Source organism: Centroberyx affinis, unplaced genomic scaffold (genome assembly GCF_046629955.1).
Source record: "Centroberyx affinis isolate AG114_WGS23_722 - 3 ecotype Tasmania unplaced genomic scaffold, CSIRO-AGI_Caff_v1 ptg002323l_1, whole genome shotgun sequence".
Classification (NCBI taxonomy): domain Eukaryota; kingdom Metazoa; phylum Chordata; class Actinopteri; order Beryciformes; family Berycidae; genus Centroberyx; species Centroberyx affinis.
The window spans coordinates 122883-136854 of NW_027280592.1; the positions used below are offsets into that span (position 1 = coordinate 122883).

Sequence of the window (13972 nt, forward strand, 5' to 3'; positions counted from 1 at the left end):
ATTAGTGGCCTGCTTTTGTCCATCCCATCCACAAGGCCACATCATTATAGCCATGGCATTCAAAACCCCTTCATTCAGCCTCAACCTCGCACTGAAATAGCCCCGCCGGCCTGCACACACTGTTACTTTAGCACATACTGCAGCCTGTAGGGGGGGAGGTATTTTTGATCCGGGATCGCCTCCTCTGGGACATTTTATTTTAGAAAATGTGATCTCGCTCAGATGGGATCACCCAGATCTCCCTTCGTCTGATCTTTGAGAAATCATCTTGAATGTACGATTCTGTTTCAGCAATATGAAGCTATGTCAGCCTCAATATCTGGCAGCAATGATACTTTTGCTTCCAAGGGATTTGAATTGTAGTAAATTATTATCAAAGAGAAAACAGATGAAGAAGACTCAGGCCATGTAAAACTGAAGTTTGATTTTCTGCTCCCAGCTTGTTTTTTCCACTTCTAATTAACTCCTGAAAACTTTGCAGCTTTCACCAGATATTTTATATCTCCACACAATGGGGAAACCCTTCCTAATCATCAGTTACAACACATCCAGTGGCTTTTAAAAGTTTTGTGAATGGGAAAACTTGTGACTCTTTAAGACATGATGTTTGCTTTTCTGGTCTAGGTTTTGGGTGTGATTTTAGCCTTTAGCTCCCAAACCACAGGACCAGTGTGGTCCAGTTGTTGAGAGGCAGAGCAGCCCAGTATAACTTATAAACTAAAACACAGCTTCTTGAACCACTTCCTATATTTTGAAAAAGAACAAATATCATAAACTGGAAAGTAACAACTGAACAGTAAAAACAAACATTACTGTAAAAAAAAAAAAAACCCATAAAATTCTACTCTGTAAAATGTTTTCACAGGTCCCAGTCATAAAAATGCAATTACACATAAATCATTAGAGGATATTGGATGCTGAGGAATCATTAGAGTCATACCCAAAATGAACATGATACATACATACATATATTGCTAATGGTCATAATAATTAAAAACAGGACCATTTGTGTTACAAAAGTGGATCAAACCTCAGTCTCTGGATGCCAATCAGAGTGAATTAGACCAAACATTATGTTTCCATGTGATTTTCTGACATTTAAATTTACCCACACTTACTAATCATATGTACCAGTGTGGGAGAGTTGTTTATTTGAGTCCAGATTTGAATGTAAGCCCTCAGAATCAGAGTAACATCTCATCTCATAGTAACATCTCATTAATTTGGCACACACAGGATTATCAGATCAACATATTTACGAGCGTTTCTGTTCCCACTTTGCTCAAAAACCTCTCAGCAGAACAAAGTAGCACTTCAATCTATCAGTTATTTGCAGAGAATACCAATCAGAGGTAATGATCACTGGTAATCCGTGCTCACTCACCTTTCTTGGCATCTTGGCAGGTCACGGCAATCACCTGAGCCAAGGCGAGGGCCAGGCAGACGGTAATCCTAGAGCGCATCGAGGGGCCCATGTCTGCATGCCAGACACGCAGCGTCCTCACACACTCACACACTCACACAGCACCCAACTGGGACGGACGGATGGACAGACGTGGACAGGGAGTGAGCTCGCCCAGCCCAGAGCTACAGCATCCAGATATAAAAGATCCAAAACTCCCAGAGAGGAACAGGCTCCTGGATGAGCGATTACACACACACACACACACACACACTGCAACAAGCTCTCTCTCTCTCTCTCTCTCTCTCTCTCCTCCTCCTCCTCCTCTACTTTCTTCCCTCTCATCATTTTGCCTCCTTTTTTTCCGAGGCCAACCTCCTCCTCAGACTGTGCCTTGAAAGATGCAGCTAATTAAAGACTGCATTAAATTTGTCCAGGCAAAAGACTGATGAAAGGAGACGGGCTGGAAGACTTGAGCTGACATACCGCATGTTGTTTAACAAAGACATTTAAACGCTCTAGTTAAGGGATTTTTTTTATAGGAAATTGTCTATAAGTATATCTTCATAGATGCTAAAAGAGCTGGAATTGCAGCTGAAGCTTTTTGAGATTCTTGAAACATCACTATCTCATCATAACTCAAAAGAAAGGCATATTTTACACTAATGTATATGGAAATTTGATTATGTAAATATAAAGCACGAGCAATGCTTTTGCTGCCACATACAGTCGAACATAACTGTCAATCAAACACAGAGGAGAAACGTTACCAGCCCCACATGATGGATTCATGTAGTGAGACTTGTCTTTTGCTTATAACTGGATGATGAGTTAGGCCTTTACTTTTGACCGTCTTGTGATTTGAAAACAAATAGCTGCTTTACCTAAACAACGAAATGTTTCATGTCCTGAAAAAGAGCCACCATTAAATTTGCATTTTCTGTTTATTTTACTATCTACCTGAACTTCTACTTGACCTACATCTGTGCGCTCCAGCTTGAACGGTTTACAGTGTGCATGTTACATTCGGCTCCGATTGATTTGTTTTCCAGCACAAAACTCACTGGCAAGCCAGTGTGTCAAACAGACCGTCGGTCCCCAAGGCGACGTCCCGGAGGTAGAGGAGGTAGAGGAGGTAGAGGATAACACAAACATCAATGATGCGCCCACCGTCTCTCCAGCAGCGACTCCTACGCTGCATTAATGTTCCTCTAAACAAGTGATTTCACCTCGTATTGAGTCGTCAAGCCTTTTTCTTCTCATATAATTTCAAATCTCTGCCAATGGATAATGGTTTTCACTTGTTTCCTTTGCAAAACAACTTGTTTCAGGAAGCTGTGATGGTGCTCAGAGAACAGACTGATTTCCCATTAAGCTGTCTGAGAGCAGGCAGAGCCACAGGGGACAGAGGCTGAGGCAGATGGGAAGAGAGTTCCTGCAGCAGATGGGACTGAAGCGTCCACACTTTACATTTTCATGCAGCAGGGTGAGCTGGTGGTTAGAGTCCATCATTTAATCGTAAGGTAACAAGGGTGTCTGTCCATCCCTGTTCCCCTCATGAACAACTCTGAAATTTCAACACAACAAGCAATATGATGATTCTTTATTGCCTTTCAAGACCATCTTAACTTTTGAACTTATTTGATCATAGCTATGCTTTGTAGCTATCAAAATGCATTTTCTTACATATAAAGTGGCATTAAGTAATCTATGACTGTTATTGACCTCTATTGGCGACCAGTAAGAGTTGCATCAACATTGACAGAACTTATCTCCCCCTCCTACATTTCTCTGGTACAGTCCCACACCCTTGAGCTACAGTAGCCTGTAAGTGACACAAACAATAATGTCATATTTTCACAATACAAAAAGGAGTAAGAGACCCAACAGAAACGTCTAGTAAAGAGGTATATATATATATATATATATATATATATATATATATATATATCATGCTAATATATTCATACACAATATAACATCAACAGTCAATTTTGGCTTGAGAATGAGGCTTTTAGCTGAAATGTCCTGTGACACCAGGAGTCTTGAAACGTGAAATGTGTGGGTAAGTTTTGTTCCTAAACCAAGTACGGGCTAGAAAGTGACCTGGCCAAGTAATTGTTGAGTCATTGGTATTGATCAACAGCCCTGCCACCCCCCTGCAGATATGTCATAGTCATGTTGTGCTTTGTATTTGGAAAAAACTGCTCTTTCCATGAAGTAGACTGATTATTGATCCCTTAGCCTACTGATTTGACCTATTTAATCCACTTCAATCATGAATGGAGAGGACATCAAGCTGCATCAACTGAGACTTGGATTGGATAAACTGCAACTCAATATCAGGAATGTGCTCCTGAGTCACAGAGCAAGTAAAGATGCATGATTTAGCGTGAATTACAGCAAAATGATTTTTTTAGTCTGTAAGCCATGCTTCTAACAAATTACATGGCATTTCTCGGGCATGCAGCGCAAATTACAGGGAGTGAAAGGCATAGAAAGGTAATATGGACTTTAGTTCCCTTGGTGAGGAAACTTCCTATGTGGCATTTAAACATTGGAACACGCAGCTATTCCTGGTGGGACAGTATGGACTAGACAGCATTGTAACCACAAGATCAGACAGTACAGTGAAGACCACTAGTCAGCCATTTTCTTTCGCTTCTTTTTTTTTTTGAGAAGAAGAAAGGTGGACATTACCCAGACTAAAAAAAGCATCCAGTGAAAAACATTAGAACCTACACAAACCACAGAGGTTTCCTTAAAAAAAGAATCAGGACATTTTCCAGGGTTACAAGGGAAAAGTTCATGACCAAAGCAGATGTTCCATGTATCACAGTGTCAAAAAGGAAGCAGGTAACAGCAGACCATGGACTAACTGTTATGTTTTTGTTTGAATATGCTGCTAAAGTTTTGAACCAAACATAACTGTGAAAAAAACAAGCACTCTCATTTATTCCTAGCTTAAGTTTTACTCTGCAGTTAGAAGTGCAGGATTATTATCGCTGTCAAAATACACACACAGACCCTTAAAAACACAATACATGTTCTCTTTGTACATACATATACACACATGCATGCACACATACACACACACACACACACACACACACACACACACACACACACACACACACACACACACACACACACACACACACATCTTTAAGGGTTTATTTTAATCCACTACATTAAATTGTAATTTACATAAGCTTCCAATAATGCAGAAGGTTGATCTAGTTTTAAGTCATGTGAGAATACAAAATGCAAAAACAAATGCCTTAGTACCAGTTTTAAGTTTCCTCATCTTACACACACACACACACACACACACACACACACACACACACACACACACACCATTTCCCTTACTTGTTATTTATGCATTTTATTTTGTACCTCTCCCTCCTTGTTACGTTTTGATGTCATTTGTGTAATTGTGTGTCACTTTGTTTAGTTTTTTATCTTTTTCTTGCATGATAAGATTTTTTATAAGCACTTCTTAGAAATGAACCTTTCACAGACAAAAAAAACACCTGTCAGGTTTGTTTAGAAGTGTAAAATTCTTAAAATGCTCATGATATGTAGGATGTGGCCCGAATTTTGCTGTTTCCACCTCACTCGTCATGTGACAGGAAGGAGCCGGACTTCAGCGAACTATCAGGTTCACACACACACACACACACACACACACACACACACACACATCTTGTCCCATATTCCCTTACACAGCTCCTGCATTATTGAACAGGCACATGTCAACAAGAACACCCTGAATTAGCTTCTCCAGTAGGAAAGACGCCTGTTGAACAGACCTGAACTCACCAAACACACCGGGAAATGAGACGGTGCATTTCTGAATAAAGGGCTTATTTTCTGATTTTCTGACCCTCATGCATCACCCGAAATGTTCGCAGCCGCCACCAAGAACTTTGTGAAGCAGGTGGGGGACACGGGGAGGCTGATCCCCGTCCCGAGCCTGAGCGAGGCCGACCGCTACCAGCCCCTCAGCCTGGTCACCAGGAGGAGGAAGAAGCATTTCTGGAAGAAGGTCAAGTACGCCTCCACAGCTTTCTCCCTCAAAGACATCCTGGTGGGGGAGAAGGAGATCACCGCAGGTACAGTGACGGAAATCATCAATCCAAAAGTGGTTGTTTACTTACTGAAATGTTATAATCAGGTTTTCTGTGGCTGAAGTTACATTTTTTTTTGTTTTAAGTGGGTAAAAAATGCAAATGAAAAAGGTGTTTTGTTATATGGGATGTGAAAACTGTCACTCTACACTGAATGACTCATGATTTCAAGCTCCCATTTCTCTGTCAAGGGCAGCACCTACAATTAGGGTTAGTATGATATATCAGTTTGCTAATATATTGGCCTTTTATTAAATATCGGATATCGGTCAGTCATGTTGTTCATCACTGATTTGATGGAGGTTCCTCTGGAAAACCATTCACTTTGAGCATTTATTCATTTAGCTGTTAAATTATGAGTTTTGTTACTTAATTCTTCATTTAAAGGCCTAATTTATCCCAGAGTTTGTCCTACCATTCAATAGGTGTGGTGGGTCACTCTGCCTTAAAGAGCTGATGACCCTGAAAGAATTTCATCAGTCTGGGTTTCAGTGGAGAGTTTTAGTGTCCCATGATGGTCTAAATGCTGCTTCAGAGGCTTTTCCACCCTGACAAGAGCAAAATTCTGGGGGTGAAACACTGAACATTTATATTTTTGGCATGAAATTTATCAAATTTTAATACGTTGTATTGTATCCCTTTGTATGCTACAAACTAAAGTGGATCAGGGCAGCAAATTAACCTGCTCATCCACCAGAAATTCACCGGCTGTTTTTATTAGGCTATGTTATCAGCCAAGTTGTCTTTTTACAATAGAAGACTTGATGTTTACAGGCCAAAGTATCAGGCAGAGTAGACAAACAAGCATTTATCAGTAAATTTGGTTATTATAATCCATCTACAGAGGGAAGCAGAATCAGGGAATGTTTATTACAGCACAGGGTGATTGCAAAAATGTATTTCCAAAATGCTATACATCCATTTTGGAGGGAAAAAAATGACCGGAAGATATATCTATACCTCTAGAATACAGACAATCAAGTATGTAGCCTAAAAACATTATTGTTAAGAGCTTGAGAGCTCAAACGTCCTTTAAAAAAGATAGTTTTTGAAATTTTAAGTTATGAATTATTTCGTAAGAGCAGGTGTCACTTTTTTTGACACAGTTGATATCTCATTTTGGAATAAAACTCCTCAGTTACAGCCCTGTGGGGCCAACAGGGCAGCAGGTTGGCCTAGTTGTTACACAGGTCATCCTGTTGTCGTAATTTAACAGGCAGCCAACAGGTGTCTGGTCACTGGTTCAGTCCCTACAACTAAGAGTAAGACACTGAAACCCTGCCTGTTCACTCATTGTTCTACTCCATATAAAAAAAAGAAAAAAAAAATCTGTAAAGCACTTTTTTCTTTTGGGCAGAGCTTTCAAAACCTTACAGCTTCACAGTGATTCACAGCGTTTTAAGATAAGATAAACTATTGATCCTTAGTAGGCCTAATTGGCTAATTTTCTCCAGCATGACTTCATCACAACCTCTTTTCTAAAACAGGAGTCTCCTCTTATCAGCTCCTCAACTACGAGGACAAATCCGATGTGGCCCTCGACGGCAAATTAGGAAATCACCTCATCAACGATGTGGGATTCAACATCAGCGGGTCGGACTCTGTGGCGGTCAAAGCCTCCTTCGGCATCGTGACCAAGCACGAGGTGGAGGTGCCCACCTTACTGCGGGAGCTCAACTCCAGGTACCAGAATACACACAGTCTGACTTTAACACAGGCTATGTTTGCTCTGTGTAGCTGATATTGTGTTATTTCTTTGGTTTAAAGTCAAGTAAAGTCAAGTCAGTTCATGTTAAATTCATTGTTATTAGATAATATCCAGTATCCACATGGAGAGAGAATAAAATGTAATATAAAAGTGTGGCATACAAATAGCATTTCTTTATGAATATGTAGCCGCTATCAGTAGAATAAAAAATTTGATGACTTTGGCAGCCACTTTAAAGTCCCATGTGGAAACCCACATGTGAATTCAAAGCACATGTGGTTTCTGGACACATGATGTTTTTTTTGGATTTATTTTTCTCACATTGTATTCTGCCATGTAACAGTTTTTACTGCCTACTTTCTTACTTATTTCTAGATTAAGATTATTTTTTCATGTGAACTTTTTTTTCCACATTTTCACCTGCCATTAGATATGTCAATATTTATTTCACATGTGAAAACGGAATTTCACATGCAAAGAGACAGTTCATAGGTGAAAATGTGCTTTGAATAGGCTAAACATGTGGGTTTTCACATGTGACTTTTTGGTAAGGGGATCCATTAGTGTTCGTGTTTTACATCACTGTTGCAAAGCCGACTCATTTTTCAGGCTTTTAGTACACTGTTAGTATACTTCTTTAAAACTAAAAAATAAGAGAGTACTTTTACAGTATTAGGCTATAGGCTACTTTGGTTGTACTTGTAAAGGGTACACTGGAGAATAGTAGCTATACTTACACTTGTACTAGTAGGCTACTTTTAATGATACTAGAAGTATTCTTCAGTCAACTTAAAAGTAGTCCAATTAAGTCACAAGAAGTTCAAATATATCTTAGTACACTTTTAGCATTGTGTGAGCTAACCTCAAGTATACTACAGATATAAACGTACACTTTTAGAAACCAAAAAGTGGACCAATTAGTCCCAATAAGTAACAAAATAGTTTAAAAGTATACTAAAGTTTACCAGTGTTTGTACATTGTATACTTTAAAAAATACACTTCAAGTTTCAACAGGAAACCCTTGCTCTGATGGAAAATGCACACGCTAGCTCACAAGCTAACGCTAGCTAACCTGGCCAACGCTGCACTTTCTGTTTTGTTTGAGGCTCTGTCTTTGTGCCTGAAGTCAATCCTGCACAGAAATCATACCAGGGGACAAATAAAATACACACACAGAAAGCAACACATAGAATAAACCAATTTTCTCTGCAATGGTCTCATTTTTCTACAGCCATTATACGATGCTATCAAAATGAATTGGAGAATGATATTCAGGTAAATATTCAAGTAGCTTCTGTGAGCTGCCAAAATGTTGAGTGTGCATATTATAGTAGCAGGTGGCTCAGTCCAACAGCCATGCAGCAGGTGGCTCTTATCATTCATCATCTGCTTGATTTGCTTGGTTCCCATCTGCTGGGTGTAAAAGCATCCCGATCTACATAGCATGTAAGGCTGCTAACCCTCATCACTTAAGGCTGATTAGCTTAAGTTCAGTCTTGGTCGACTGTTTTATTAATGATCTAGAAAAATGATCTATTTTTTGATTAATTATTTATTTCATCATTGAGGGGAGAGAAGCTCACTCGGTACAAGTACTACAAGTAGCTGCAGAGTCACCTGTCAGGAGGAGTTAATTTCCAAAATATTATATATCCACTGTGAGGAAAAAAAATAATGTTCTGACATTCATTAATCAATATCACTAAATCATACTGTAGATGATCCAGTCTGTTTTGTCAACCAAGTGCTAAAGACACAAAAAATGCCAAGACATTATTTTCAACCCATGTCATATCAAACCCAGACGCAAAAATTCCTTTATTTGACAATTATAATGAATACAGGAATGTTTTTTGGAGACATTGGTGCAGAGACACATTCAGTAACATAACACTGTCAGGCGAAAACCTCATAACTCCAATTTTGGTGAGTTTCATGCTTTAACTTCAATTGAGGGATTGTAGGCTCTTCTATGGGTTGAGAGAATTCTATAAGGTCTTGGGTTTATTCAAAACCCCATTGGATAAAACGCAAAAATTCATGGTGGTCAAGCTGAAAACAAGGCTGCTTTTCCTAGTTCCTGAAAAGTTTATATTGGAAACTTTACTACTGGAGATACAAGGTTTTCACCCGACAACAGTGATAAGTAGAGCTATGACCTCTGACCTCCCTGTGAATGAGGGAATGTGAGAAGAGGGTTGCCCTATGAATAAATTATCACCTTATATATATATAGGCACACAAACTTCTGGACCTCAATGCAAGGGGGACAGTGCAAGGCAGCGTTTGATTGAAGGAGACTGTCTTCCTGTTTTTTTTAGGAAAGTGGACCTGGATCACTGCCTGATTCGTCAGTCCAAGGAAAGTGGGCGGAGCATTCTGTGCGTCGTCATGGAGAGCATCCGCACCACGCGCCAGTGCTCTCTGACCGTCCACGCCGGCATGAGAAGGACTACCATGAGGGTACACACACACACACACACACACACACACATACTACCTCTTTACCATACTGTAACCATTCTGAAGGCCCTTTCATCTCCTCTTTTCTCTTTCTTTCCCTCCCCCACTGTCTTTTCCTCTATATCTTTATATATTTCTCTCCCCTCCCCCCCTCTCTATCCATCCATCCCACATACATAAGGAAGCACCACTGACACCTGACTCGGTTACCTGTTGAAAGGTTAACGGCTGAATGGCTGATGACTAGGGATGGGACGATATATCAAAATTCAATATATTGCAATACAAACATGTGACAATACATGTGGTATTGGTATGGTATTAGCTCCATTTTATTCTGCTGTAGTAATCACAAATGAGACAGCTTTACCATCACAATTTCACCAACTCTCCATCCAAATTATATTATTTGCACTTTGTAATGTCATTTTTAGATTGTTGTTTACATTCAAGCAGCCAATGCCATCGCTAGAAAGATCCGTGGCTCAGAAATAAACACAATTCTGCACAGTGAGACTTTGTTGTCATTGAACTTTTATTTATTACATCGTATCATGGTTTTATCGAATCGTGAACCCCATGACTTTCCGTTCTGCTGCAGTTTCAGATCGACGACGGCAGGAACCCCAAAGGTCGAGACAAGGCCATCGTCATCCCGGCTCACACCACCATCGCCTTCAGCATCTGTGAGCTGTTCGTTCGGCTGGACGGACGACTCGGTAGGGAAACCCTGCTGAATCTGTGGTGCTTTGTACATGTCAGTCAATGAATGAATGATTAAGAAAGAAAGAAAGAAAGACAAACAAAGTCAAAGTGGCAGGGAAAGACTCATATGAATTGGATAACAGGGAGTGGATTGAATAATACAGATACATAGACGTAAACACTCAGATACTTTCTTCTTCTGTGGCAGATATCTGCGTGGCTCCGGAGTCCTGTGGGGGGTTTGAGAAGGAGCAGATCAGGGAGCAGCTGGGCGGTTTCATCGGTCGGTTCTCCATGGGTCGACTTCGCAGGTTCCTGTCTGGGATCGTCTACGGAAACCCCTTCAGGGCAGGTACGGTATGGATGGCTCTGACCATATAATCCATTCCTTTTAACTTATATATACTTTTAAGTTATATATACAGTAAATAACTTATACCTCCTGATTTGGCTACATTCTAACATATTAGCAATGTGTAACTTTGTGTAGAAACATTATTTATGATGAATAAAGTGCATTAGTAGAGGTATTAATAACAATAGTAGTTTTAGTTATAGCACTGGTGTTATTATCAGTAGTATCACTATCACTATATCACTATAATTTTCGGGGACTTATAGTTTTGCTTCGATATTTGTATAGTATCTATACGTATAGCATTCATTATAGGATTGTTCTGTTCTTTTTTATAAGGTAGTATTTGTAGTGAATTTGAAGTGAATTGATTACTAGTAAGACAAAGGCAAGGCAAGGCAAACTTTATTTATATAGCACATTTCATACACAAGGCAAATACAATGTGCTTCACATAAAACAGAAAAAATACATAAAATAACATTAAAAACGAAAGAAAGAAAGATATTGAGCAGTCACTCTCACACTGGTGACACCTCTGGTCAGCCAGTAACTTCTCTGAGAGTGACTCCCTCAATTTTTCCTCTCAAAAGGAAATGAATTTAGATGAGATCTTGAAGGATTCTTCGAAGGAGCCTAGAGTCTTTCCAGTGGTCTTACCCTATAGGCAGGCCCTACAGCCCCTATAGGACTTGTAAATGTTCCTGTAGAACAATACACAGATCATCTAAACAATTAGTAGTAGTATTTATCCTGGTATTGTTGTTACTCCCACACTTGCTTACTTGCTTACCTGCCTGCTTTCACCTGTCCGTTTTTTTTCCTAATGCTGGACATGCTGTTTCTCCTCCTCCACCTCCCGCCCACCCCGGCAGACGACCGGACGTTCGAGGAGCTCACCCACTCCGACACCTACATGGACGACATGGTGACCGACTACTACGAGAAAGCGGCCAGCATGACGGACGTGTCCACCGCCTACCTGAGGGAGGGCTCCCACACACGCGTCAACCTCCTGAACCACAACATCGCCAAGGGGCCGTGCGCGCTGTGCGGCATGGGCAACCAGCGGCGGGAGACGGTGTACGGCTGTCTGGAGTGCTCCACCGGGGGCCACAAATACGTTCGGCTGCACGTGGTGCCGTGCTTCGACCTCTGGCACAAAACGCTGAGGTGAAAACAGACGTGTTAAGGCGCCTGTTACCGTGCGTTCACACTGCGAGCGGCTTGTGAAAGGGTCGCTCTATTCTGTCTGATTGTGGGCGGGGCCAGAGGCTCGGATTGTTATGTCTGCAGCGACGTTTTGAACAGGCAAACACTATATTTCGCTGCTTTAATATTGCCTTCCAACATGTTAACAGGGGGGGAAAAAGTACTTTCAAGCTAATCTTGTGTAGCTACTCCTCCAGTTCAAACAATGGAGGCCTGGAGAAATTTAAACCCAACAGCTGGGTAGAAACTGTCGTCATTCAAACCAGTCAGATTTCACTGGGCACAGCCTGACACTGCTGTTCAACTTGTTTACTGTCGAGTTGCTACAGTTAGCTAGCTAGTCAAACAAAACTTTACAAAGACTTTAAAAGGTTTAAACGATGTGCATGCAGCTGCAATGCAACCGTCCTCCAAGCTGTTTTGGGGACGTTTATTCCTGTAGCCTTTAAACTAACCTTTGACTAGCTGAAATCAATTTATTGTCCATTTTGCTGTGTGGGATTAAAGACCCATGTTGCAGCTGAACTGAGTTTATGTTCTAGAAAAAAATGGCGGGGGTTTGGGGGAATAATTCCAAAGGTTATCAAAATTTAATTGGGTGAAAGTTTTGTTATTGCCCCTGATGAGTCATCGACAGAAATGTGCTGTTTACCGGAAAGAGTCTGTTTCTAGAAAGCAATTTTTTTTTATTTTTTTTTTGGCCTGTATTGGTAAATAGGTATACAGTAAGTCCAGCAACATTGGCAAAATGGTAAAAAAAAGAAGAAGATATTTTTTATTACATGGAGTATTTAATGTTCATGAAACTAAATCACATCAGTAGGGAAACAAGGAATCACAGGAATCTGATTGGCTGTTGATGGACGATGACCCTGAAAAGTTGTTGACTGTCCCACATCGAGTTTCGCTGGTTGCTCAGCTCTATAGGAAATCAATGTACTTCCGGTGACTTATTGATCATGTTGCTTGCAGTGTGAACGCACGGTTAGCGGCTAGATGAGACCATCTCATCACCGACAGATCACGGGTTCCTTCCCTAGCCAATGTGTGTCCAGTCCTGTTGAAGTGTCCTTGAGCAAAAACGCTGAAAACCTTCGAACACATACACACACAGTGACATTTCCATTTCCCACTGCAGCTCACGCACCTCCAGCCAACACACTCACCTCATCAGCCAATGCTTTCAGTCAAACATGTAAATATAAAATATGGTATGATGTCTCACTTTATGGTGTGACAGTACACCCTTCACACTGACCCGTTTCCACACGTGTGCTGTGTGTGTAGCTGCCAGAGGCGAACATGCACAACTAAACACCCTGAATTATTCAGTGAGGGTATTAAAAATGGACAAGAGGGATCGTGTGAAGGCCAGCGGGGCAGCGACCCGAGAGGACGGCCTGGTTTTGCTCGGTTCCAAGTGTGTCATTTATTTCGAGTAGGGCTTGTTTTCACTGTGTCTAGTGTGTGTGTGTGTGTGTGTGTGTGTGTGTTCAGCTGAGGTGATAGTGAATGACGGGTGATATTGGACTGTTTCCACTCGCACCACTGACATTTTGAAAGTCCTGCAGTTGTGTTTGAATTGTCTTTTTAATGAGAATTCTGTTTACAAAGCATTACAAAATGTTTTTTTGAGTTGTACTTGTATTTAAAATGACTACTTATTACCACTGAATACTACTTGAAGATGGTCAAAAACATCTCAGTGTTTGACATGACACTTAACTCATTCTTACACTAGACTTTAACTAATTTTAACCCAAATTTGGCTTCAATTTTAGAAAGTGTGAAAATCGTCTGTCATATTTAGGCTTATCTCATACTCCAGTACACTGTCTCTTAATTGCAGCTGTAACAAGCATATCATGTTTCAGTCCTGTCCTTATGGGAGGACAAATACCTTATGAAAAAGAGCCATAGCAATCCTATAATACATTTTAGAAGGATACTATAGGATAGAAATATCACAACAAAACTGTAGGTCCATGCATAT

General features: G+C 40.6%; 2 protein-coding genes across 4 annotated transcripts in view; one reads left to right on the plus strand and one right to left on the minus strand.

The window, feature by feature from the left end:
* Positions 1 to 1648, minus strand: part of LOC139655641 (collagen alpha-2(V) chain-like) — a 40748-nt gene extending 39100 nt beyond the window's left edge. The window contains exon 1 of the mRNA XM_071533091.1: positions 1385 to 1648. Within this exon, the coding sequence (XP_071389192.1) occupies positions 1385 to 1475 (91 nt within the window). The 5' untranslated portion in view covers positions 1476 to 1648. The remainder of the gene's footprint in view (positions 1 to 1384) is intronic.
* A 3661-nt stretch (positions 1649 to 5309) lies between these two features.
* On the plus strand, positions 5310 to 11944 carry pjvk (pejvakin). Of its 3 annotated transcripts, none has more exons than XM_071533107.1 (6): positions 5310 to 5520; positions 7023 to 7218; positions 9566 to 9707; positions 10309 to 10426; positions 10621 to 10764; positions 11643 to 11944. In XM_071533107.1, exons 1-6 carry the CDS (start codon positions 5310 to 5312, stop codon positions 11942 to 11944), a joined length of 1113 nt encoding a protein of 370 aa, XP_071389208.1. The 3 variants fall into 3 exon arrangements, with proteins under 3 accessions (XP_071389208.1, XP_071389210.1, XP_071389211.1); XM_071533109.1 differs by having other exon boundaries at positions 10621 to 10668; positions 11568 to 11944; XM_071533110.1 differs by lacking the exon at positions 10621 to 10764.
* The last annotated feature ends 2028 nt before the right edge of the window (positions 11945 to 13972 follow it).